General features: G+C 52.7%; 1 protein-coding gene across 1 annotated transcript; it reads right to left on the bottom strand.

Annotated features, from left to right (window-relative positions):
• Nucleotides 1-525: 525 nt before the first annotated feature.
• NCAN (neurocan) lies at nt 526-21,416 on the bottom strand. The gene is made up of 15 exons (XM_033854035.2): nt 21,167-21,416; nt 19,877-20,284; nt 17,202-17,376; nt 16,964-17,091; nt 16,119-16,412; nt 14,617-15,213; nt 13,952-14,419; nt 12,959-13,891; nt 8,800-8,916; nt 7,677-7,790; nt 6,180-6,338; nt 4,966-5,048; nt 4,094-4,238; nt 3,162-3,344; nt 526-2,909 (listed from the first exon to the last, which is right to left on the bottom strand). Exons 1-15 carry the CDS (start codon nt 21,237-21,239, stop codon nt 2,764-2,766), a joined length of 4,023 nt encoding a protein of 1,340 aa, XP_033709926.1. The 5' UTR covers nt 21,240-21,416; the 3' UTR covers nt 526-2,763.
• Nucleotides 21,417-27,098: the final 5,682 nt, after the last annotated feature.

The raw sequence follows: 27,098 nt of genomic DNA, 5'->3' as shown, positions 1-27,098 counted from the left end.
TCTTTATATATTAAGGCAAAATTCCTTTATCTCTGATTTGAAGAATTGTTTCCAAGCTTGGCATTCACCTTTTGTCCTTGTTTATGTTGCCACTATTGCTTTAGAATAAAACCCAAACTTCTCATTACAGCCCATATTGCCCTGAGTGATCCATCCTCTGCCTCTCTGACCTCATCTCCCTCCACTGTCTACCTCTGTCACTCCGCTCCAGCCGCTATGGACTCTTTGCTGTTTCTCAAATGAACCATGTTCCCTTCTGCAAGAAGATTTTCACTTTTACTCTTCCCTCTGCCTGAAACTCTCTTCCTTTCTTCCCTTCTTTGTCTAGTTAATGCTATTCATCCTTTAGATTCCATTCACCTCCTCTAAGAAGTCTCCCCTGACCACCTCCCAGGGGTCACATCTGTTCTGTCCACCACTATCTCCCCAGCACCCAGCACAGTACACGGCATATAACAGCTGCCCAGTAAGTCCTTGTTGAGTAAATGAATGAAGGAAGGTGTCAGGAGGCAGGCTGAACTGTTAAAAAATTTTATTAAAATGTCCAAGGAGTACATTAATGTCCATAGTGTCAGATACCACAGACCCACGGAACACGGCAGCTGACAGCATAACCAACAGAATCCAAAGCTGTTCACGCGCACACACACTCACACGCATGCCACACACGCGGCACACGCAAACACACACGCACATCTCAAAGGGAAAGACCAAGAGACAAACCACCCACCTTAGAAAATATCAGAGCCCCCTCCCACCATGGAGCTGGGGTGGGGGCAGGGCGAGGGGCTGAGGTGGTCAAGGGTAAGGAGCATAAACCAAGACACCCCCAAAAAAGTTGCATCCCCAGAGCCCCCCACTCCAAACAAAGGAAAATTCTTTTGTGACATGGATGACTGAAGATGTGTTATTGTTTTTATATTTCTTAAACCAAGAGGAATTATCAAACCTAGAAGGCAAACCTATATCCCTGGGTTTTCTCAACAATAACCATAACATGGGACAGTGGATAATGTCTATAGCAGGGGACACTAAAGACCATGGTCAAGGATGCAGGTCTAGTTTGCACTTCTCAATCTTTTCCTAAATCTTCCTGTGTGTTAGAGCATGATTATGTTTCAATTCCTTCCCCCCAGAATAGAGAGCAGGGTTAGGAGTCAGCCAGAGGCAGGACCGAATCCTTATTCCTGTCTTGCAAGCCAGTGCCTTTCTCTTATCTGAGCCTCAGTTTTGTCTTGTGTAAAATGGGAAAGTAATGGTTCCTAAGTCACTGGGCTGTTGAGAAGATTCATGGAGGCAGTGTAAGTCCTTAGCATGGTACCTACTCCATAGTTGTCAATTATGATTAGTACTTCCCAGGAGGAATATAGGCTAAGCCAACACATTTCTTTCTCTACTGAACCCTTAGATGGACTGTATATTTGCTTATTTTTCTTTCCTGCAGAGGGCCATTCTCCACTGTGGTTTTTAACACTAATCCACAGACGTTACCCAGACTAGAGAGGTTGAGAGTGGACAAAGGACGTGGAGGAAAAGCTGTGGCTCTTTCCGCCAGAGATCAGGAAGCTGAATCCCGACTTCCGGCTTGGGGAAAGTTTTTACAGGTTTCAGATTCTGGGGAGGAAGGCAAGGTGAGTTCTTTACTGCTTAAAAAATTAAAAAACTAAGAGAAAAATGTGTGTGTGTGTGTGTTTCATCTCTCTACATGACCGCAGGTAGATGTCACTACTTCAAGTTTTAAGCATTTCTAGTCCACCAGGCGATGAATGGAGGAGACAGGAATAGAGTAGGGGTAGGGGTGGGACCCATGGCAGGGGCATTACCAATGTCTGCTTGAGGGATGGATATGGGCAACGAGCTAGAAAACTTGGCACCTCCTTGGCCCAGGAAGGAGGTTCTTTGTCTCCCTGAGAGATGGAGGGGGAAGAAATCTGGGTTCGTTGAGCCCTAAACATCCTCTCATCTGTGTGTGTGTGTGTGTGTGTGTGTGTGTGTGTGTGTATAAAATTCACCACACATGCAGAACCACCAAATCTCAGCACTGGACTAGACCTGAGAGGGCAAGCAATACAGCTTCCCCTCATTGCCCACAAATTCCTCTGACTATTCTGACCCCTAACTCTGAGGGCACGGAGGGATGCTGTTCTAAAAACATTCCTAAAATTCAATACATAGGAATTCCACACTCAGTTCATCCACCAAGACTAAGGACTGACTTAGGCTGAAGTCCAAGGTGAAGGAAGAGCTGTCATCAAGTTCAAGCCGTGTGCGTCCATGTAATTTTCTACTCCCAAAGCCAGTGACCTTCACTATAGGCTTCAGCCTGCATTTAGGACATCTGACAGTTTACTAAATCTGAACCTCTGGTGGTAAAAGCAATTCCTTAGTGCGAATCCAAACACACATTCTTGCACCCTTATCACAGCCTTATTTCCGCAACTGGCAGTCAGCCTTGCCAACAAAAGACTAAACCAGTGCAAAGAATAATCTTTGCCGATTGTGCTTCCCTCCACTGAGAGATGCGCCCAGAGTTCAGCCTGACTAGAACTGACTTTTCAGACACATGGCTACACCTGCCAAGAGGACCTTGTATATGTAAGAAAAAGGAGAGAGGAGCTTTTTACAAATGGTTATGTATGGGGGTATGCGGTTTGGGACTCAGGGGCTTCCGGACCCTCTTGTTTCTCTCTGGGCTCTGCCTCCCCAGGTGAAGGCTCCAGGGCAGGTGTGGGAAGGGGATTGTGCTTTCTTTTGCCTGGTTCTTCAGCAGAAATTCCCTTCTTCCTTCTCCCAGTCCTCTGCTGGGTGTTTCTTGTGTTTTCTGCGCTCCTTGCGCGATTTGTGGTGGTGATGCTGGTGGTGGTGTTGGTGGTGGTGATGGTGTCGCCGCATCCGATGGGATCGTCTGGCTGCGGGGAAGTGAGGGACGACAGGGACGTGGCAAAAGCTGATGAGAGGTGGGTGGCCTGATGGAACAGGCTTCCTCGGGGGAGGGGGAAATGGAGGGAACACCAGGCAAGCTAGTAAGTTCTCACTTATCTGCAAGGCCATATTATCAGGCAGACATTCAACCAGATCAATGTGTGTAGTCATGAGATGCTTAACTGGAGACTACAAGTAGCTGGAAACTTTTGTTGGGGTGTCTGGCAGAAGCCACTTACGTTTGGTGCAGACAATTTGGGGCCGGTCCCATTTGCCATTGCTCCGGCATCGGATGATGGCCACATGGTGCTGGGCAAATCCTTCGTCGCACTGGTAGCGTACAGTGGCGTGGACATTATACTTGGCCTTGCGGGCACCGATGGGCAAGGCGTTCTCCACTGCTGGAGGGGGACCACACAGCACTGGGGACAGAGGAACCTCCAGTTAAAGAAGTGTATGGGACTGGGGCTGAACTGGTTTCATCTCTTGTTGAGATGAACCCTCAACAGGTCCCACCTTTTGCCCAGCTGTGACCTCAAAGGGCTAGAAGTGAATGTCTCCTCCACCCAAACCAGGAGATGCTGAGGGACACATCCTCCTGGACACATCCCACCCCCTAATTCTTGTGCATGATGGGAATGAAGGAGATGGGAGGCAAGAATAATCTGAGCAAATGAATGGAAAAAAGGATATGAAAATTGGCAAAGAAACAGAAGCAAGAATGAAGAAAAGTATAAGAAAGGTGGACTTGAGACTATACCTATACATATATATGTTTCCTTAATATGTAAAGAGCTCTTACAAATCAATAAGACCAATGAACTGATAGAAAATTAGGCAAAGGAAATGAACTGGTAGGTCACAGGAAATCAAATACATATAAACAGCTTATCAACATATGAAGAGCTGGTTATTCTCATCCTCGAAGACGTGCAAACTATGATGACAATGAGATACTGTTTTTCAGGACTTAGATGAACAAAGAACAAAAAGTTTGGTAACACAGAGTTGGCAAGGGTGGGGGAAAAACGGGTACCCTCACATAGTTCTAAAGAGTGAAAACTGGGCTGGACTGACTCCTACGTTTACAAACTTAAATAAAACAACGAACCAGTGACCGGCAGGAGGGAAGGTTGGGGGAGAAGGGGTGGGAGGGAGAGTAGCAGCATACCTGTGCCCTTCTTACAGACATAGGGGAGGTTGTAGTTGCAGGGGACATCATTCCAGTGCCCACTCTCATGTGACACCATCACCACACAGTCCTCCCCACCCGCGAAGAAATTGTCGGGCTGGTTCTCCCTCCAGTTCTCATATTGCTGTAAGAATGGGGAGCAGGGGGTGCTCAGGGGACATGCAGCCTGTCCCAGGCTCTGGCACTGGTACTGTGGGATTCCCCCGGCCAGACCACTCAAACTCTTAGGGACTCAGTGTTTCCATCTCTACAATGAGCACTGTTCTGCCTGCCCTGAGGGTGGCTGCCACTACAGTCCAAGTCAACTCTCCTCTAGCTGCGAGGCTGTGGTGCCCTCTTCCCTGGTCCTCCTGCCCCGGCTCACTCCCTGACAGTCTGTTTTCCATATGGGTCACTCATTGTTAGATAAATAGTTGAACAAAAAGGTGACCTCAGACTGGAAGTCCAGGAGAGCTTCCCTGAGGAGGCAACAGGAGAGCTGAAGGAAGACTCAAGGATAAGAACAACGCAGGCAGGGAACAGAGTTCTAAGCAGAGGGAATAGCTAATGCAAAGGCCCTGAGGCGGGACTGAGCTTGTCCTGTCTGAGGAGCAGAACAGAGGCCAGGAGGGCTGGGGCTGCTTGATCCAGTTCAAGTGTAGTCAGAGAGTGGGCCGGGGCCAGTTCTCATGGCAGAGGAGAGGAGGTGGATTTCTTTTCTAATTGTGGTGAAAAAGATATAATATAAGATTTACTAAAGTGAAGTCAGAGGGCCGGGTCATTGCAGCTTACCCAGAACTCTCCATTCTAGGCAGGGCCCAAGTCAACAGTCTGACGGCAGGGACCCAGGCCCCCAGGCTGCCACCACTCACCAGCCCCGTGTTGTCCGTCCACTGGAAATCCCTCTCCACGATCCTGTCGTTTAGGCCGATCCACGTGTTTTCACGCCCAAAACCTGTGGGGTGTGGGGTGTCGTGAGGGCTGGGTACTTGTACCTCCCCCAGCCTAGGTTGCTGGCTGGAGGCCAGGTGGGGGGTGTGGGAGGGGAGACTCAGCCCCCTCCCCAGCCTGAAGGTGGGCTGGAAGGGGAAGTGGATGAAGATGAGAATGGAGGGGGGGGTACCCAGAGCCCCTCCCCCAGTTTTGGGTTTGAGCTGGAGGGGAGGACCCCAGCCCCTCTGCCAGCCTGGGGGGCATGGGCTGGAGGCCACATCCCCCCATTTCCTAGCAGGCTGAGGCTCTGGCTGGCCTCATACTTGGGGAGTGGGGTTGGGGCATGGAAAGGGCTGGAATTAGGCTCCTGGCCTTGTCACAATTTGTGGCTTAAACAAAAGGCCAGAGAAAACGATAAAAACAAGTCAGATCTTTGCAGAAGTGAGAGAGCAGGGGCTAAGAGAGCCAGCGAGCAAGGCTGACAGGGCAGGCAGGTGAATCTAAATGAGCCAATCAGTCACTGAGGAGGAAGCAGCTGGATGCATGTGTCTTTGATTACATAGAGGAAAAAAGCCAGTGAACCAGGGAATGAACAAATTAAAGAATTAACAGGGGATGGGATGGGGAAAATGTGAATAAATAAATGGATGAAAAAGGGTAGAAGGAATAATGAGTAAATCAATAAATGCTGGATTTAATTTATGGGACACCCCTCTTTCTCTAAATCTCTGCTCCTCCCTCATTTCATCCCCCGCACCACAGATGCTTCTCCATCACCCTCTGTCCCCTGGCCCTGTTTTAACTGTCATCAGTGCCCTGAGAACCAGCTAAATTTTAGGATAGACTTATTTAATTAGATATTTACTTGTTTGACTATATCCTCTTCAAGAACGTCACTCCCTAAGGACAGGACAATGTGTGTCTCTGTGCCTGGAACAGTGCCTGGCACATAGCAGGTGCTCCGTAAATAGTCAGAGAATGAATGAAGTGAATGAATGAACTGACAAGTGAATAAATAGACACTTGAATTAATAAGTGGTCAGGGCTTGCATTAATGAACATAGTTTCAGAAAGGTAGCGTCTTCAGGACCCGGGGGGGATCCCCTGACAAAGGGACTGTAAAGGCCACCCCTGCCCACCCCAGAGTCCCTACTGTTAATGAAGCCGTGTTCTTCGGATGAGTGGATGCTGGTCAGGTGGCCGGCTCGACGGCGGCAGTCCCTCTCGGCATCCTCCCATGCCCGCCGATGGGCGAAGTAGCGGTAGCAGTGGCCCTGAAACTTGTGCCAGCCATGGTCACAACCCTCTGTGTCTGGGAGGTGAAAAGGGAGCATGAAGGGGGCTGGCCTCAAGCCGAGGCCTGCCTTGCCAGCCGTGAGCACACCAGCCCACCAGAGAGAGGCCCCAATCCAAGGTCACTGTGGGGCGAAATCAACCCTCTCCCTGGGCCCATCCCCCAGCCCCCACTCTGTCCCCCCACCTTTTCACCTCCCTCCTCCCATATTCACTTCTTTTCTCTGTTGCAGGAAGAGATTCAACTGGAAGACCATTACACCCATTCCCTCTTATTCCAACTCTAATATCTCATTCTCTGATCTGGCCACATCCTGGGACCTCAGGAAATGGTCTCAGGAAGGCCTAAAATTTCCCTCCTGGGAAAAAACTCAAATAGACATTTCTCCCAAAAAGATATACAAATGGCCTACAAGCACATGAAAAGATGGTCAACAACGTGAATCATTAGGAAAAACGAATCAGAATCACAATGGGATACCACCTCATACCCACTAGGATGGCTATAATTTTTTTTTAAAAGGAAAATAATAAGCGCTGGCAAGGATATGGAGAAATTGGAACCATCTTGCGTTGCTGGGGGGAATGTAAAATGGTGTAGCCCCTGTGGAAAACAGTCTGGCAGCTTCTCAAAAAGTTAAACACAGAATTACCATATGACCCAGCCGTTCTATTCCTGGGTACACCAAAAAGAATGGGGGGAAAATCAAAAAGAATGGAAAACAGGTATTGAAACAAAAACGTGTACATGAACATTCATAGCCGCACTATTCCCATTAGCCACAAGGGGGAGACAACTCAAAGGTCCATCAAGTGATGAATGGATAAACAAAATGTGGACCATCCAATGGAATACGATTCAGCCATAAAAAGGAATGAAGCACTGACACGTCCTACAGCGTGGATGAACCCTGAAAAACATCAGGCTGAGTGAAAGAAGGCAGATACAAAAAGACACAGAGCGTATGACTACATTTATATGAAACATATAAAATAGGCAAATCCATAGAGACAGAAAGTAGATTAGTGGTTGCCAGGGGCTGGAGGGGAGGAATGGGGAGTGATGGCTAACGGGGACAGGATTTCCTTTGGGGCTGATGAAAATGTCTTGGAACTAGCTAGAGGTGGTGGTTGTACAACACTGTGAATGTACTGAATGCCACTGAATTGTACACTCTAAAAAGGTTAATTCTATGTTATGTGAATTTTATCTCAAGAAAATTATTCGCCTCCTGCCTGTCTGACTCACGGCCATGGAACCAGAGGCAGAGACCTGGAGCTCCATGTGTGGGAAGCTTGTGGTCCAGCACCCAACCCTGCTCCTGGAACTGTTTCTGGGGTCTCGGCAGAGACTCACCTTTCTCACAGAGGCTGCCCCCATAGCTGGGGAGGCAAAGGCAGATGAAGGCGTTGACCTCGTCGATGCAGGTGCCTCCATTCTCACAGGGGCTGGAGAGGCAGTCATCTATATCTGGAGGGGAAGGTGGGGCTGAGTCAGAGGTCAGCCTCCCTGTGGCTCCCAGTCCCCATGGAGAACCAGGCAGAAGATGCGTTCATGACCCTACCATCTATCCCAGACCTGAGTACAACAGCGGTGGTCTGCACTGATGGCCCAATGACTCTGGAGGTCAAGGGGGTGGAACCTCACACAACTGATGTGAATTAGCATCAATGAGAGGAGATGCCACTGGGCTGGCTGAAAGCCAGAGTGTGCAGGACGTTCCCCCTGACTCCAGAACAGTGGGTGGGTCTGGCAAACAGAAGGTGGGTCTGGCAAACAGACACATAGAATGTCGAAGCTGAAGGGTCTTCAGAATGTGGAGCACTTATAAGGATTTGCACAGAATCACGAAGTTGTTTGTAGGTACAGGGAGCAATCAGTTGAGCACCTCTTCTCCCAATCCCTGTGTAGATAGTGCCTGAAGCATGTACGATGCCAGGCAAGTCACTTGCCCTCTCTGAGACTCAGTTTCTTTTTTTTTGCAAAGTGGTGATAACAATTGCACCTCCACAGCAGTGGTTGTGAGTAGAGTCAATGGAAGAGCTCAAGAAATTATATCATTTATAATTATTGTTATAATTTCATAATTTTTCATATGTCTTGTGTTGGGCTTTGGAGCTAGCTTCCAACAGTTCTGGTGGTGGTGCCTATACCCCTGCCTACCCAGGAGAGGGTAGGCAATCCCCTGGGGCCCTTTGCCGGTGGGAGTATGAGCCTTACCATCCTTTTGTCTTCCCCTTCCCCACCCCTGCCTGGTAGTAATGGGAGGCAGCACACCAGAGCCTCAGCCCTGAGGATAAAACCTCAGATGGTTGTTGCTGAGGCTGATTTACTGGAACCAAGGAGTGAGGGAGGGGAAGGGAGCATCTGAAGCCAGCATTTTGTGATCCCTGATCCTCATGGGGATGGCTGCTGGGATAGACCCCAGGGCTCTGAGTCAGACAAGTCTGTGTTCAGATCCTGAGTCTGGCGTACTCACCGATCTCACAGTTCTCTCCAGCAAAGCCCTGGTCACAGCTACAGCCATACATGGTGCCATTGGCTTTACACGTGCCCCCATGCAGGCAAGGGTTGTTCTCACAGGGATCCGAGGGAACTGCAGGATGGACAGGAGTATGGGAAGGAGTCAGACCACCAAGTCTGCCTCCCAGGGAATCCAGACCTCAGACCCCTAAAGGCCCTCTCGTTCCACCCCTCTCTGTGGAGTCCCCTCTATAACTTCCCAATAATTGATTGCCAACTTCCTCTCACATGTCCCTGTGATGAGCTTACTCTTTCCAGGAACTGGCCAAAGCACCTGTGGGATGCCCTGGCTATGGCAAAGTCCTTCCTTGGACTGAACTAGAATGGGATTCCTGCAGCTTCTCTTAGGAAGTCTTCTCATAGAACATGGTTTAAGTGCCCTCCTTGACTTATCCCCATTTTTCTAGAAATACCCAACTGGTCATTGTGCTTCTCATACTTTGGAGCAAAGAAGTGGACATAGGTTCTAGATGGGGTATGAACGGCACTGGGACCAGTGGGAACCATCACTTCCTTCGTCCTTGTGGCTCAGCCTCTTCTGATGCAACCTCAGTGGTTACAGTGTGGAGAAGTGGTGGATTATAGCAGTAATAACCATAGGCTGTGCAGTCAGAGAGGCTGGTTCAATTCCTGCCTCTGCCACTCACTAGGGAACCCTGGGCAAATTACTTCTGTGAATTTCAGTTGCCTCATTTACAAAATGAAAATAAAAATAGCTCATCCTGGGCTTCCGTGGTGGTGCAGTGGTTGAGAGTCCACCTGCCGATGCAGGGGACACGGGTTCGTGCCCCGGACCGGGAAGATCCCACATGCTGTGGAGCAACTGGGCCCGTGAGCCATGGCCGCTGAGCCTGCATGTCCGGAGCCTGTGCTCCGCAACGGGAGAGGCCACAACAGTGAGAGGCCCGCGTACCGCAAAAAAAAAAAAAAAAAAAGTAGCTCATCCTGCTCTCCCAGTCCTGACCGTAATGCCATGACTGGCTCTCTGTATATCAGCCTGGGGCCTCTTGAGGGGTCTCAACATTGCTTAACACGGATAGGGTTCTCTGGAGGCAGGAGGGTCACCCCTCCCCATCTCAGGGCCTCAGAGGCCTTGGTGAGTGGTCTCTGGACCACCCTGGAGTCTTGGAGGGGCAGAGCAAGAACCCCCATGTACCCCAGATGACCCCTATCCCTTGTCAGGACAGTGTCAAGTCTTCCACTGCAAGATACCAGAAATGAGACCCAGAGGAGGGCAGGGTCTAGCTCAAAGCCACTCAGCAGGACAGTACAAGAGCCAAGACTGGCCTACGGGGATCTGGAAGCCATTTAAGGCCCTCTCTCCAGGCCCTATAACGTAGAATTTGTTTCTGTTTTGTCCTGGTCTGGAGGCCCACAAGAAACTGAGACGATGACAAGCAGTCACCTCCTCCCTGATCTTCTGGACTCCGCCCTCACCCTTAACAGGTTGTTCTCCCCACAGCTGCCAGAGGGAGGCCATGTAAACCTGAGTCAGGTCATGTCCCTCCTCTGCTTAGACTCCTCCATGGCTCCCCATTGCCCTCATAGGAAAAGCCAAAATCCTTACCTCAGCCCACAGGGCCTGGTGCAGTCTTCCCCAATATCTCCCTGCCTGATCCTCCTCTCCCTCCTTCACTTACTCCGCTCCAGCCACACTGACCCTGCTGTTCCTCCTACACACCAAACACGGTCCTGCCTCAGGGCCTTTGCACAAGCTATTCCGTCTGCCTGAACTGCTTTTCCCCTAGATCTCTGCATGGCTCCTCTCACCTCCTTCAGGCTTGCTAAAATTCATCCTAACCCCCCTTCCAAAACCAAAACCCACCCACTGGCATCCCTCATCCCTTGCTTTACTTTTCTCTTTTGTCTTTATTACTTTCTAACCTCCAATATAATTTATTAGGACCATCATTTCTTATCCATGCCTCCCCCCAGAGCAGTGATGTTCCACATGGCAGCCACGCACAGCTATTTAAGTTTAAATTAATTAAAATGGAATAAAAGTTAAAACGCAGTTCCTCAGTCACACTAGCCACATTTCAAGGGCTCAGTAGCCACCAATGGCTTGTTGCTATTGTATTAGACTGCGTAGCTCGAGAACATTTCCATCACTGGGAAAGTTCTAGAGCATTGTTCTAGAATGTCAGCTGCCAGAGGACAAGGGACTCGGTCTCAACATGGTGCCTGGAATACAGCAAGCACTCAACAGTTGCTTGCTAACTGCATAAAGGTAGCTGCTGGCCTGCCCGCAGTGACTGAAGCCGGTCCCTGGGGCAGTGGCGTGTACCACCACGGATGGCCAGAGAGGCCTGTGGCTATTTCTGTGCCTGGTGCCACCCTGGCACGTGCGGGCACATGCGTGGGGCTGCCAGGCGCCAGGACGTGTAAGCCCCACCAGGTGCCCCAAGCTGCTGACACCTGCCCACGGACTGGCGGTGACTCAGTCGCTTGCTGGTGCTGCATTTATTTTTGGCTTCATTAGCATTTCTGCTGCAAGCAGTAGGTGAGTAGGCGCCCAGGTCTCCCCCAGCACTGGCTGCCTCCCTCCACCCCGGCTGCCCATGGCTTGAGTCTGGAGCTGAAAAACCAACAAAGTCCAAGACAGATCCAGCCGTGGCCCTGGGGGCTCCTCTCAACACACTTTCCTTAGCACACTTCTTCGTGGTTTCCCTCCCACCTGACCATTCCTTCTCTAGTTCCTTTGGCCTTGGGCAAGCTTACCCCCTCCCCAAGACCTCAGGGCGTTTTATTTTGTTTTATGTCAATGAAATAAACATCTTAGAGCCCAGTGATTGAGACAGAGACTGTTGTCAGACAGCCTGGATTCAAACGTTATCCTTGACACTCCCCAGCTGCATGACTCTGCACAAGTCACTTGACTTCCCTGTGCCTCAGTATCCCCATCTGTAAAGTTAGGATCGTACTAGAACTTGTTCCTCAAGGACATTAAAAAGATTAACCAAGGTGATTCCAGTAAAGTGCTCAGACCAACCCAAGCACAAAGGCAGTCACCAATAAACATAAGCCTTTATTGATGCAAGTGCCCCTGCCCAGGGTCCACCTGCCTCCTGGGCATCTAAGAAAAGAAGATGCAGCCCCAGACACAACCCAGAGATGACAGGGTGGGTGATAAAACCCTGCATCCGCTGTTTCCATCACCACGACACTCTGCCTTCAAAAAAAGGAGCAAGTGTTATTGATTGATTGTAAAACCAATCCTGTTAATAAGAGTGTTTTGCAACTCGGAAAAAGTGTGCCTCTTAATTAGCTTCTTCTTCTTCTTTGTTTTTTTTTTTTTTTTAACGCTCACTTGACCGAAAGAATAGCTCAATATGGCAGGACCTAAAAACTAAAGGGCTGGAATTTGCAGGCTGCCCATAACGGGCAGACCTGGCCCCAGGAGAACAGGGTGATGGCTTTCTCTGGACTCCGCTGGGCATAGAGCAACCAAGGCACATGTGGATTTGGGTGCCAGTTGAGGTTTGACCACTGACTAGCTGGTAGTGACATACCTCCCTGAGCCTCAGTTTGCTGTCTACTAAATGGGGGTGATGCCCACCACTCCCACCCCTTCCCAGCACCCACTTTATCTGTGGCTTGAGGCCCCCCACGTTTTGCACCACTGAATTCCAGCTACGATTCAACACTTGTCCAGGAAGGCCTCCCTGCCATGCCTCCTCCCTCCGGCCCCACCCCAGGGGGGTTGCCTGTAACCAGCTCTGTCTTCCTCAGACTGAGGCATCGCTGAAAGCAGGACCCCAGCGTCACACAACACTGTCAGCTGAGAGTGGTCATGAACATGATTTGCTGACTGTACTCGTCCCCAAAACCAAACTCCGCCCAACACCTCGTCATTGCCTCATTGCTCGCTGTGCCTAAAACACATCAAACGCAGCTTCACCTCCTGGCCTTTGCCCAGGCTAGTGCCTCTGCCAGGAATACGCTTTCTGTAATTCAACTCTGCCTAATGACCTCCCGCCTTCAACATCATCCCCTGCTAGAAACCTTCCCAGGCACCCAAGAACAATCCTTCCTCCCAGCTCTGGCCTACCCCAGCCCCTGGTTCCTGAGCACAAACACAGTGACCTGGATGAGACCACGAGCTTCCAACTCACCCTCCTCTGCACTCCCATTTGCAGGGGTTCCTGGCAGGGCTGGCTCCTCTCCACTTGCTGCCTCCGCCCAGAAGCTCTCCACACCCGGGCTCCCCGCCAGGACCTCCAGCTCAAACTCCTCTGGGCCCAGGGAGGCAGGCAGCAGGGTGCTGGGGGAGTCCCACGGCACTATAGGCTCCCCCGAGGAAACCGAAATGGGCTTGTCCTTGCTGGCTGCCGTCGGTGTCCAAGGAGGAAGAGCAGGCTCCCCTGAGGGGCTGCCCTCACGTGGAGGCTCCAAGCCTCTCAGGGTGCCCTGGGTCACCATCTGGCCCTCCGGCTCTGGATGGGGTTGGGAGTTTGAGGAGGCCATTGTGGACATGGCCAGGACCCCAACCTTGTCCCCCAGGTCCAGGGACATGAGGGACATCACCACACTTGTATCCACAGCCATTTGAGGGTTCAAGGTGGGGTTTTCAGCTCCCTCAACCACGTGGGATCCAGGTTCCCAATTCCCACCGGCACCACGGGTGTCTAGTGTGGCCATGGAATTCATGGGAGCCACTGTGGCTCCTCCATCTGTAGCAGCCGAAGGCTCCAAACGCGGGGTGACCTTGAGCATCAAGGAGACCCTAGGGACCCCCAAGGGCGCAGATGGGGAATGGGGGTCTAGCCCTTCACTGTGCAGTGACCGCCACATGCCCTGTGCCTCATCCATGTTGGCCTGCAAGCTGGAAGTGGGGGTCTCTGCTGTGTTGAAGACCGCAGACTCAGACCCCAAGACGCCTCTGGCTCCCATGGGCTCAGGGGCCGTCTCAGTGGGAGTGACGGCTGCCACCACATTCCCATCCACAGAAGCCTGTGGGTTGGATCTGGGGGGCTCAGCTTTGCTGAGCCCAGTAGGGCTGGTCCCCCCAGTTTTTCCGAAGTCTGCTCTGAAGGAGTTAGGACCAGCTCCAGCTCGTGTGTCTGTAGCTGCCTGCAAAGGAGCCGTAGGACTTCCTTCTCCAGGGCTGCTGAGTGTCAGGGATGTGGCCTCTCCACCTTGTCCCATCAGGCCCGAGGAGGAGGGCAGGGAATACACTTCTGGATGGATGGGATACTGGGGGCTGGCCTCGATCTCTGAGGCAGGGGAGGGTGGGGCAGCGGCCATGGCTTCATTATACCCCTTTACCTCACTGGCATCAGTGGGGAGGGGCGTAGGGTGTGACAGGAGCCACAGTTTGTGGCCACGAAGCATGGCCATGACAGGGAGGTCTGGAGAAATGACTGTGGGAGAAGCCTCCCAGCGGGCAGTGCTGGGGCCCTTCAAGGGGTCGGGAGCCAAGGCAGTGGCCTCCGAGGAGGACCAGGGCAGGTCGGGGGTGGCTGGCCTCACACTGGGGCCCTTGGCTTCCTCTAGTTCCAGGCCAAGGGTGATAGGTGGGACCATGGTTGGGGGCCACAGCCAGGGCTCTGGGGGGCTCCTGCCACCAGGGGAACCTGAAACAATACCAACAGTAATTATAATTATCTCTCAGCAGCTTCTTCTGCTGATAGTCTCCTTGGCTCCAGGCCTGAGGAAGAGGGGTCTTCTGAGGCTTGGTGAGGCCAGGGGACCCAACTGTGATTCGGAGCCTCCTCCCCTGTCCCCCTTGCATCCCCAGGCAGGTCCCATCTCCCCCTTGGACCCCACTCACCAGCTCCAGGCACATCCACCTCATTGGTCAGCACAGCCCAGGGGCTTTGGCTCCGGCCACTCCCCAAGGCGTCAGTGGCTCCTGTGGCCAGGGGAGGCTCCACGTAATTCCCAGCAACCTCTGGGGTGGGGGGCTGGACGCTGGCCTGGAGCGCGCTCTTCAGCCCTCGCTGGGGTTCCTGTTGCTGGAAGTGGCGCCCGTTCAACCCTTTAAAGCGCCCCCTCCTCCTGGGCATGGGGCTGGCTGGGGTTGCCTCTGTGTGCCTGCCCACCGCAGTGCCTGCCTCCACGTTGCCGGGGGCGGGGGACACCGTGCTCAGCCACACCTCCTCAGCCTCCAGAGCAGGCCTTGAGGCTAGTGTGAGGCCCCCAGTGGCAGGACTGGGGGTCTCTCGAGACTCCTGCTTCTCTGCCAAGATCAGAGGCTCTTCCTCCCCACTGGACACCAGAGGCTCCTGGAAGTCTGGGGTGACCACCTCCTCCTCCTCCAGGCTGGGCTCCAGTTCTTGGGCGGGGGGCCCTTCTGCTGATAGAATCTCCCCCTCATCCCCAGACGACGGGGTCTCTGGGTTTCCATGTTGTGATGTAGGGTGATGAGCTGTGGGAGAAAGCAGAAGAGGCTGTGTTAGGCCCAGGGGCTGGCTGGGAAGTTCTGCCTGAAGTCTACCCACATTCCAGCATGCTACAGCAGAGATCTTCTATGTACCTCTGTCTCTCTGAGCCCCTCTGTCTCTCTGGGTTGTTTCTGGGATCCCCCCTGACTGAGAGACAGAGGCGCAAAGTTATCATCCTCACTGTTCAGGCTGGGGTCCACTGTCAAGGTCAGAATCAACTGGTCGCAGTAAAGGGTCAAGAGACAGCTTGGCTGGTGGGTGAAGCTGAGCAGTGGCCAGCTCTCAGGGGGCAGGTCAGACCTGGGCCGTGGCTCCTCCCATGGAAGAGAAAGCGCCTAATGGGCATGGCCTTCCTACGAAGAGATTCTTTTCCCCCCCCCAGCTTACACATAAGACTCAGCTCCTTGGACTTGAGGTTTGCAGCTTCTGAGGGTGTGGCCCCACCCCAAGGGTGAAGGCCATCCCTGGTCCCATCCCTGGGGGTGTGGCCTTGCTCAGGGGTCATGGCTAGTTGAGGCATCACTTCCTCCCCAGTGGGTGCTCATGGGCAAGGCTCCAGGTGAGAACTGCTCCATCCAGCGGCGTGTCTCTCAGAGATCTCAGGAGACATAGCCCACCCACTAAACAGGACTTCCCCCCAGAGCTTGGTCTTCTCTGGGGTTCGTCCTCCTCTAAGGCGGGGCTCCTACGGAAAGCTTGTCTCAGGGGTACGACCTTTCCCTGGGGGCGCGGCTCACCGCGCAGCAAGTTTTCTTGTGTCTCTCCCCTGCCTGGCCTCCACCTCTACTAGAAAGCCAAGCTCCCAGGGGCGCGGCCTGTATCAAGGTGCATGCCCTTGGGGCGTGGCCACCCGGGGACGCACACTCAAAGGGCGTGGCCTCACGCGCACCTCGGAAGCAGTAGGCGTCGTAGCGCTCTCTCGGCGCCGGGAAGCGGGTGCGGTTGGCGAAGCTATAGACGGTGCGCACGCCCGGGACTGGGCCCCCGCAGCGCCGGCGCGGCGTCTGGATCGGATAGCGCACGCTGCCGTCGGCCAGCCAGCCCGGGTCGCACTGGTCCAGGCCCTCATGCCAAGCCAGGTGCAGCTGTCCTACCGAGGCCAGCACAGCGCCCTGGCGGCGGCACTGGGCACGCGCGCCGGCCAGTGTCAGGCGGCGGGCCAGACCTACGTAGAAGACCTCGCCTGCGGGAAGGCGCGGGAGAAGGTCAGAGGGGCCCCAAGAACCCTCCCACGGAGCCCGGGAAGGGGGTCCCACCCCAAATAGCCCTGATCTGGCTAGATCTGGGTTGCAGCAGCCGCAGCTGCGTGCCCCCATCGCCAGAACATCACTGTCGTTACCTCTCATGCAGTGCTAAGAGGGGGCTTCACTTTCCTTTTCAAGTGAGGTAACTCAGGCCCCTTAACGAGTTGAGCTTCAGAGAGAGGGAGGGCCTTGATGAGGGGGGATCAGTGAGGAGGGAAGTAGGAAGAGGGAGGGGGGGCAGGAAGGGGGAGAGACTCAGAGAAGGGGACAAGGCTTCAGAGAGGGAAGAGGCTCAGAGAGAGGGAAGGGGCACAGAGGAGAGAGGCTCAAGGAGTGGAGGAAGGCTCAGGGAACCGGTGGGCTCAGATCATGGCTGCAGGTTTAGAGAGGGATGAAACTTAGGAGAGCTAGGAAGGACTTAGGGAAGGATGGGGGTTAGGGAGGGTAATGGGGCTCAGGGAAGGGGGTGTTCTGCCAGCCCCAGACTTACCCCCCAGCTCACGGGCAAAGCAATACACATCGTAGAGTTCCCGTGGGTCTCGCCTCCCATAGTTCCTCACCCCTGGAAGGCTGCTACGGTCACCATAGCAACCAGGACGGGACTGGGTGATAGGATACCTGACAAGACAAGGTGGGGGTCCCTCTCAGATGTGTGCTCCTGGGGCCCCCAAGGACCATCTTTCTCCAGGGGCTAGCTCTCCATCTCCCTACCCTGTGTACCCCCTCACCGAACAGTGCGGTCAGAGAGCCACCCGGCATCACAGTTGTCAAAGCCATCCTCGAAGGCGGCCTGCAGGTGCCGCGGGGCTGCAATGGTGGCTGAGTTGAGACGGCAGGCGTCCTGGGCCTCAGCGAAGGTCAGCGAGTAGCGATCCTGGGCTGCTCGGTAGTGGAACACAACACCTATGGGGAAATATCCAGGATGATTTATGCTGTAATCTTCAAGAACAGACCTCGCTCTTGCAGAATGCCCCCCCCAGTCTGATAATAACAGACCTGCTGCCCTACACTGCCCTGTACCATGTCTGTTCACTCAGCAACAGGCATAGTGCTAGGGTGATGATGACGGGGGGTGAGACAGATATGCCCCCATTTTACAGATGAAGAAATGATAGCAATGGCCATAAAGGGCTAGAATTTGTTAAATATTTGCTATGTAGAAAGCATTTATAAGCATTATCTCATTGAAATCTTACAACAACCCTATGATTATCCCCATTTCCAGAGGAGCAAACTAAGGCTCAGAAAGGTTGAGGGACAGGTCTAAGGCCAATTAACCTGTATAAGGGAGAGCCAGAAGTTATATCCAGAAAGATCTGACTCCAAAGATAGCACTCTTCATGCCTAGGGTTAGGCTCTGGAGGTGACAGGAGGCATGGAGAAGAGTGAGAGAGAGATTCTGCCTTTTAGGAATTAAGTACATGCATACAGAGGGGAAGCAAAGGCAGCAATGGGTGATCAAATGTGGTGGGTTTTTAAAAAAATTGTATTTATTTATTTATGGCTGCATTGGGTCTTCGTTGCTGTACGCGGGCTTTCTCTAGCCGTGGCGAGCAGGGGCTACTCTTCGTTGCGGTGCACGGGCTTCTCATTGCAGTGGCTTCTGTTGTTGTGGAGCATGGGCTCTAGGTGCGCAGGCTTCAGTAGTTGTGGCACGTGGGGTCTAGATCACAGGCTCAGTAGTTGTAGCACACAGGCTTAGTTGCTCCGTGGCATGTGGGATCTTCCCAGACCAGGGCTCAAACCCGTGTCCCCTGCATTGGCAGGCAGATTCTTAACCACTGCGCCACCAGGGAAGCCCCCAAATGTGGTTCTTGCTCAGCTTAGAAATGGAGTCACCGAAGGCTTCCTGGAGGAGGTGACATGTAAGCCAGGACATGAAGCATCAATAAGCTCACTGTGACTCAAATTCTGATTCAGGGATGAGAGAAATGGCTGAGCAAAACAAAGGTGTTAAACATTTTGCTCCATTTTATCAAACTGAGAGCTCCCAGAAGGCAGCAGCTGTGTCTCACTCATGGCTGTGTCTCCAGCACCAGGCTGGCATGTGGTAGCTACTCAATAAATGTTTGGCTGAATGAACGAACTAACCAAACCCAGAGGTGGAATTCTCTTCTTTCACGACTTATCAGTTTTCTTTGAGGTTTATCAGTTTTGAGAACAATGCCTTGGAAAGGGGATGATTGGTTGACTCCATAAAATATGCAGTGAGACACTGTTGGCTGGGCAAAGACTGTGCCCCAGAACAGAGGGTGCAGGGACTTTGCTCGTGGCCAACATAGGTTAAGGGAAATTGACTTCCCAGTAGGAGTCCACAGGATATTCTCCACACAACAATCCATTCATTGGGCTTCCCTGGCGGTGCAGTGGTTAAGAATACGCCTGCAATGCAGGGGACACGGGTTCAAGCCCTGGTGCAGGAAGATCCCACATGCCTTGGAGCAACTAAGCCCGTGCGCCACAACTACTGAGCCTGTTCTCTGGAGCCTGCGAGCCACAACTACTGAGCCCATGGCCACAACTACTGGAGCCCATGCTCTGCAACAAGAGAGGCCACTGCAATGAGAAGCCTGCCCACCGCAACTAAGAGTAACCCCCGCTCGCTGCAACTAGAGAGAGCCCACGTGCAGCAATGAAGACCCAAAACGCAGCCAAAAAACCCCACAAATCCTTTCATTGATTCATTTGTCAAATATCAATTGATCATCTTCTGTGTGCCATGCCGTGTCCTAGGACTTTGTTTAATAATTTAAAAAAAATTGTTTTTTGGCCTTGTTCATCTTGATTGGTTAGGAAAACAGAAACTACACTATTTCAACAGAAACAATTTAATATAGGAATTGGTTACATTGATGACTTATTTACTTAATCTATATTTTCAATCCACTTTTTAAAAAGAACTTTACTTTTTAAAAACATATATTTATTTTAAAAGGAAATTTGTATTCCTATATTAAATAGAAAGCCAATATCCTTTGCCTTATGTGAAAGTAGGTAACCATGAAATGGACTTAAAACAAGGTTATGAAATCCTATGAAATGCTGTGGTCCATAAGAGACTGAGCCAGAGGCTGCTCTCTCTTAGCTAAAAGAGAAAGAGAGAGATGTTAAAGAGAGAGGCGTACCCATGGAGACTTTGTTCCTGACTTCATCAGAAGAACTGAAAGCAAATCGCTGTTCAGGGAGTGATTTCTTTTTTTTTCTTTTCTTTTCTTTCTTTTTTTTTTTGCTTGTGGGATCTTAGCTCCTTGACCAGGGATCCAACCTGGGCCCTCGGCAGTAAAACTGCAGAGTCCTAACCAGTGGACCACCAGGGAATTCCCCAGGGAGTAATTTCTAAGGTGACATTCAGTGGATGGGCTTCCCCATCCCAGCCTTGGCCCCTCCCCTTCCCCCAACTGACCCGTCACTTCCAGGGGCACCAGGTCCTGCTCATCCTCGATGCCCCTCACCACCTGGCAGCGGTAGAGCCCGGAGTCGCTGGCCCTCAGTGGCCCCAGTAGCAACGTGGCGTTGACCCGGTGCCGGGGGTAGGCAGGTAGTGACACGCGTCCCTGCCAGCCCTTGGCCACTCGAACCACGTTGTCCTTGGCCACTAGGATGGGCAAGTCCTGCCGTTGGCCTGATGCAGTCCGCACCTTGGTCCACTTGATCCGAGGAGCTTCTCGGGCTGCACCTGGCCGTGGCCACAGGGTGAAGAGACAGGGCAGGGCCACCAGCTCTGCCAGCGCAGCCCGCACCGACCCAGACCCCACCTTCTGCATGTGGAGCCCCTTCTCGGCAGTGGCAGCAGCAGTGGCGTCCTGTGTGCCTGTGGTGGAGAAGGTGGAGAGAGGGCCTGACTGAGAAGCAAGGACCCTCTGACTGAGGCCAGAGAGGTTAGGTTGCCTACACAACATCACAATGTCGTACACAGATCTGTGACCTGCAACCCAATCTGTGAGCAGAAGAGGGGTAATGGGGTCGAATCCCTTCATAGTTCTGCCTCCTCTCAAAGTCCAGACCCTGGAGGCCAGGGATTTAACTCTCAGTGTCACTGACTCACTATGTGTCCATGGGAAAGTCACTATTCTGCTCTGAGCCATGGTTTCCCCAAAAGTTAAGTGATAGGCAGCCATTGGAAGAGAAACAGTGTTTGTGGAGTACCTTCTATATAACAGGCACTTTATAAATAGCAATCAGCTCATTTGATTTTCATAACCATCTGCAGAGGTAGCCCTGTCTCATCCTCTTTTGGGGGAGTTGAGGAAATTGAGGCTCAGAGACATCATTATAATTGCGTAAGGCCACAGAGCAAATCAGGAGGCATTGCTAAAGTCTGGGCTTTTGACCGCTACTGGGGAGATGCCAGGGAGAGGCACACAGACCTTTATTTCTATTGTCCTACCCATGGCAGGCATCACTAATCAATCTTCATACTATTCTCTCTCCCTCTTTTTTTTCTCTCTCTCTTCAGCTCATCTCAGCAAAACAGTGAGAGGCGGGAAACTCTAGCCTCCACTGGCAATGACTAAAAATAACCTCTCAGGTGTCTTGTTCGCTTTTGACTGTTCAAAGACTTTTTTCATCTATTCTCATTTTATTCTCCAGACCAAGCCAGAGAACCAGCAGGAGAAGGCTCTCAAGTTAAAAAGCTGCCCCATCTTGTCAATTCTCCAGACCCCAACCTCTCCCAACCCACAAGCCAACTCACCCTGTTCCCCAGCCACAAAGAGCAGCATCTGGAGAATCAGGAGGCCTGAGACCCAGACAGACATGGCCCCCATCCTGGACCTGAAACAAGATGGAGAGGAAGGAAGGGGTGAGTACAACCCTCCTAGACATTTGGCATGAAAGGACCAATTCCTCCCACTCTACGGATCTGGAAACTGGGGCTCAGAGAGGCCAGTGTGTCACTCAAGGTCACACAGTCAGCAAGCCAGAGCTGAGCCAGAATCCGAACCCAGGACCAACTGACTTCAGAATCCGAGCAGTGAAGTCCTATGGTCAGAGCATGGGTTCTGGAGGGAATCAAACCTGGGGTTGTCTTTTGCCTGTTCCTTGCCGGGTGACCTTGAGCAAGTAGCTTAGCTTCTCTGTGCCTCAGTTTCTTTGCAGGTCAGATGGGGATAATATGAGGTAGTTGGAAGGGATAGATGAGTCAATATAGTCAATACATATAAAACGCTTAGAACTGCCTGGCATGAAGGAGTAAATTTCAGCTGCTATTATTATTATTGACTTTAACATAGCCAAGATCAAAGTCCCATTTTTCAAGTCAGCCTCCCAAATCAAATTGGGGGCTCCTAGAGAGCAGCAGCCAGTCCTAGTCTGCCTGGGGTCCCCAGTTCTGGCAGCAGACTGGACTCCAAGCCAGCCTGTAATCTGGGTTTGCTGACTGACACGATTCTCAGCTTCAATTCCAGGATTTGGTTGTCGCCAAGATTCTATTCCTGGTTTCTGGGATTTTTGAAGAGCTGCCAAGTCCCAGCTGGAGGAAGGGACCTCGCCCTCGCCCACCCCATCCTCCCCCTGAATCCATACTGACTGGCGAAGATGCCTTCTAGGTCCACAGAGAAACTCCAGTTGTGGGTCTAGACTCCTACAGGGGTTGTGGCACATGAGCATGAAGTGGACAAATAGTGAGCACTACCTGTAAGCAAGGCCCATTCCAAACACTGGGATACAGCAGTGCCCTCCCAAACCTCACATTCTTCCAGAGACTAGAAACCCTGGGCTGGTGGTGCGTCCCACCCCTCTGGAACCCCCTTCCCCTTCCCCCCCTGGGGGGGCTCAGAAGGTGGGGGCAGATGGGAAGTTAGAACATCACCTACAAACCCAGCCCTTGCACCCTCCTCCTGATAAAAGAATAGCCAGTGGGGATAGAGTCCAGAATAGGGTCCTGTGGGGGACAGCTGTCCCCACCTTAGGGAGGCAGGCCAGGGACCTGTCCGTGGTGCTGAACTCTGGGGCAGCAACGCAGTGGCACTACCCACCCCCTTGGTCTCTTTCTTGCCTTCTTAGGGCAGCATCTCGGGGTCCAGAGAGGGTGAGCGGTTTTCCTGGGACTGCACAGCAGGGCAGAGGCCAGCTTCTGGGATGGTGCCCCTAACTACCGACCTGTAAACCTCAGCAACCTCTGCCTCCATCCCAGGCTGTCCTCATTTCTCCCCCTCGGAACTCTGAGCAGGGTGGGATCCCCTGATGGCTGTCCAAGGCCTGGATGGGTATTAGAGGGTGCGGCAGGACTCTGGGCTGCGCCTACCCCAAGAGAGTTTTAGGAGGGGGCAAGTTCAGAGAATTCTCATGCACGTGCACACACACACATACTCTGTACGGTTAAGAGCTCAGACTATATCCACATGACTTGGCTTCAAACCCTGCCTCTACTCCCTACATGTTGCATGATCCTAGACAGCTGTTTCATCACTCCGTGCCTCAGTTTTCCCAGCTGTAAAATGGGGATCAACCAGCACATACTTCAGAGTGTTATTGTGAGAATGGAATGAGCTAAGACTTGTCAAGTCCAAGAAATGTTCACTTAAACAACAGCTTCTTATACACAAAGCCTTGTGTACACACTCAAATATGCAATGGTGGTCCAACAAGGTGACACACAAAGGTTCAGTTGCACTCCACCCCATGCCCTCCCGCACACACTCCATCCCCTCCAGTTGCACCTCACACACCCACACCCCTTCTCTTAAAATACCTCTTCCCCAGGGCCACAAGAGGTGAGCATTTACACAGCTGTCTGGGGCTTGTCCCCTCATTAATAATGTATGAGCCTCATACATATGCAAGTAGGGGCCTGTGGGGCTTTGTGGGAGGGGTGGCCCGGGAGGGGGGAGAGAGAGAGAGAGAGAGAGTGTGTGTGCGCGCGTGAGCGCGCGTGTGTCTCCTCCTCCCTCACATCCACCTCCTGTCTCAAGCCACTGAGTGAGGGTGAGTTTGCCAGTAGGCATTTTTGTGTGTTTGTGCCTGGGTGTGTGTCCAGGCAAGGATATCCATGAGGTTGCCCCCTGTGGTGTGTGAACATGTACGAGTGTCCATAGCAGCAATATGCACTGGGTGGGCCGTAGGGGACCCAGTGTAGTCTCTGGATGTGTGGGTTCAAGTACCCCTCAGCAAGGGCTATGAGCACACGTGTGTATGTGTTACTGGGAGTCAGAGCGTATGTGTGTGCTCCTTGGAGAAGAAAGGAAACTGGGCTCAATAAATCATCCCAGGTTGCCCCTTGGAGACCTGAACCCCTGTCAGTGTCTCTCCCATTAGCTCCCCAACTCTGTACACAGACCACATCTCACACTCACCCACTCAGGGTCCACGCTGCCAATCACATGGAGAGGACCCTTGCTGCACACACGGGACACATACACAGCCACACACTCTAGGCTCAGAGCCTAGGAGACACACACACTCACAGATTCACAGTGACATTAACAAAGAGAGACAATATGGGCACTTACAAGCCAGGCAGCACGTCTTCTGCACAAAGACACACACCCACAGCCTCAGGCTCCCCACATAAACCCCTCGATGAGGCCACTCTGTCAGACACAGTTCCTCACACACACTCACTCACGTAGCTGCCAGCCCCTGGCACAGACCAGGCTGGATAAATTGTGGCTTTGGTGACTGGTGGGCACACATCATTTTGCCTGGTGAAGTGGCCCCCAGCACAAGTTTCCTGACAAAGACACAACCTTGGTCACATTAGAGTCACAGAGGACCCCGGGTCCCCCCATAAGCACATGCCTTCTCCCAGTACGGGGTAGACACACACACACACACACACACACACACACACACGCAAGTCCCTACCTCCTGGGGGACGCCTTCTGTTTGGAAATGTCCACAAGCCAACGAGGCTGCTGGGGTCTGGGGTCCCATGGTCTGCCCAGCCCTCACTCCCGGCCCTTGCCCCACATCCCCCGCTGGGGCCCAGCGCCAACCCTCTCCTCAGCCTGGCTGTCTCCCATTAATGCTGCTGAGAGGAACAAAGAGGAACAGGGATGGGGATTGCTCCTGCCCAGGCTGGGCCTGGGGTCCCAGCCCCCTCCTTGCCAGCGCCTGTGCCCCCAGGCCAAGCCAGGACTTCCACATGCATCCATGTGGCCAGATGGAACGGAAGGCGTGAGGCAAGGATCTGTGTCTAGCTGTGAGAACGTGGCCAGATGTGGAAGTACTGGGGTGGCTCCCCCCTAGAGACTGGGTGCTCTTTACGGGCCCGTGGGATCCATAACTGGGGGCTTTAAGAGGCTCTCAACTAGCATTAACCTCGGAGACACAACGTGCTCCCTGGGAGAAGGGACAGCACCCCAACTCCAAGTCCCAGGGAACAACAGGGACCACCTTGGGATGGAGCCCCCAGAGCCTCCTCCCTGAGTCAAGATGCGGTGACAAGACTTGAGCCAAAAAGACAGGGAGACTGCAGGGCACCCCTTCCCTGTTGGGGTTTACTCTCAGGGCAGACCCCGTCCATTGGGCTCAGGCTGGTCTGGGGGCCTCCTCCCCGCTGCAGTCCAGCCTGGAATCCTGCATTCATCTGCAAATTGGGAATCCCCACTTAAAATCTTGGGGTGTCTCAGCTCAGACACGGGGTGCCCTGTTCCAGAGTCCCCCACACAACGTGTGGATGTCTCCCTTTTCTCTCTAAACTCAGGGTGCCCCTTCCCTAGCCTTGGTTCCCAGTGCCTCCCCAATTCTAAGACCCACCCCCAGCCCGGCCCCTTCCCCATTGCGGGGTCGTCTCCGAATTCCCCAGACAACCTTGCCCCCAAATCCGAATCCCCTTAACATTCCCAAGCCCTCTCCCAGTGTGGGTTCCCTCCCCAACCCGGGGCTTCCCTCCCCCTCTAAACCCCCTCCCCATTCTGGGGGCTTCTCTCTGATCCCCCCTCCCCAATCTCGGGCTCTGTTTCTATTTTCAAGGACCTCTCCCTCAACGCGGCCCCCTCCCCACGACGGACCCCCACCTGGCTCCTAGCTCGGACGCATCCCGGGGCGGTCAACCGGCACAAAGGACGCGGTGGCTGCGCTCAATCCGCGCCGGGTCCACCCTTGAGCCCTGTGCTCCGCTCGCCCCAGCGCCGCCTCAGCGCTTATAAAGGGGCTGCGGGGCTGCTCTGCGCATGCGCTCCCGTCAGCCCGACGCCTCCAACTGCGCGAGGGAGGGTGTTCCCTCTGCCTAAAACCCCCTCCCTCTTCCTACGACCACTCACCCCACCCCGGGGAAGACTGTTCCTGACTTCCTCCCATTCACTTCGCCCCAGGTGCCACGTTAAGGGTCCCCAGACGCCCCGCAGTGGGGCCTGCTCCATCTTACAGATGGGGAAACTGAGACCCCAGGGAGATGAAGTCTCTCCCAAGGTCACGCAGAGGGGAAGGACTGAGCTGGGATTCCAACCCTGGTCTGCCTGACTCGGCAGGTTCACCCTGGAAGCAGTTTAGGCTACAGTTACTGTTTTACACCATGTATAGAGAGGAAGCTGAGGCTCAGAGAGGACAGAAAGCTCCCTGGTTCACACAGCTGGTAAGAGACTTGCAGAGTCAGAGCCCAGGTGTGTCACACCCAGAGCTGTTTCTGCCCGTGCCACCTAGAACTATCATTCATTAATTCATTCATTCCCTTATCTAGTCAACTTCTATGGAGCACCTGCTGTGGACCGGGTACTGTTGTTACAGAAATACTTTTGCTTTGAGCAGGCAGCATGTGCGTGTCTTTGCAGGGAGACCCCTGATCTTAAAAGGTCTGCAATAGAATATTATTCAGCCATTAAAAGGAATGAAGTACTAATATATGTTACAACATAGATGAATTTTGAAAACGTTATGATGAATGAAAGAAGCCAGACACAAAAGGTCACAGTATGAGTCCATTTATATGAAGTGTTCAGAACGGACAAATACAGAGGCAGAGAGTAAATTAGTGATTACCAGGGGCTTGGGGGAGGGGGAACAGGGAGTGATTGCAAATGGGTACAGGGTTTCCTTTTAGGGTGATGGAAATGTTCTAGAGCTAGATAGTGGTGATGGCTGCACAATAATGTGAGTATAGTTAATGCCACTAATTGTACACTTTCAAATGGTAGATTTTATGTTCCGTGTATTTTACCACAATGAAAAATGGAAATGAAGGAGAACAGATACTTTAAAAAATCAGCCCTCTACCCAGCTGGCCTTCCTTCCCAGGGTCTTAGTTTCTCAGCACTGAGAATGGGCTGTGGTAGTTGGAGGGTCTGTTCACTCCACCAGTGTCCTGCATCTGTGTGTATGTGTGTGTGTGCATCTCTGAGGGTGGGTTTCAGTCTGGTGGGGGGACAGACAAACAGGGAACTAGATGATTTCGGCAAGATTACCAAAAAAGGGGTGAGAATGAGTGAAGGACGAAGACCCCAGGGGAGCAAGGTTGCCCTGGAAGGTCTGTAAGTGTCAGACTGCTGTTCTGGGGGTGGGCTAGTGGTGGCCCTAGGGGTCAAAGTGACACAGTGGGGAACTATGCTCACTGTCCAACTTCTCATCACAGAGGAGGGATGGAAGTCGGGGATCACACTGATATAAGTGTCTGCAGGTGACAGGCGGTGGAGACAGGGATCTGGGTGACGTGTGTGGGAGCTGCAGCTTGGCCTCACAAGTCCACAGTT

The sequence above is a fragment of the Tursiops truncatus genome, chromosome 3 (assembly GCF_011762595.2).
Source record: "Tursiops truncatus isolate mTurTru1 chromosome 3, mTurTru1.mat.Y, whole genome shotgun sequence".
Lineage (NCBI taxonomy): Eukaryota > Metazoa > Chordata > Mammalia > Artiodactyla > Delphinidae > Tursiops > Tursiops truncatus.
Note: the sequence above shows the minus strand (reverse complement) of the source record. Positions and strands in the feature narration are given on the sequence as shown.

What these genes read in the sequence shown, in the direction of transcription:
- NCAN (XM_033854035.2), bottom strand. Translation starts at nt 21,239, where the DNA reads ATGGGGGCCATGTCTGTCTGGGTCTCAGGCCTCCTGATTCTCCAGATG. An exon ending in CTCTCTGACCGCACTGTTCG is followed by an intron (nt 17,092 to 17,201) that starts GTGAGGGGGTAC and finishes TTGTCTTGTCAG; the next exon opens with GTATCCTATCACCCAGTCCC. An exon ending in GGACGGACAACACGGGGCTG is followed by an intron (nt 4,239 to 4,965) that starts GTGAGTGGTGGC and finishes CCATTCTTACAG; the next exon opens with CAATATGAGAACTGGAGGGA.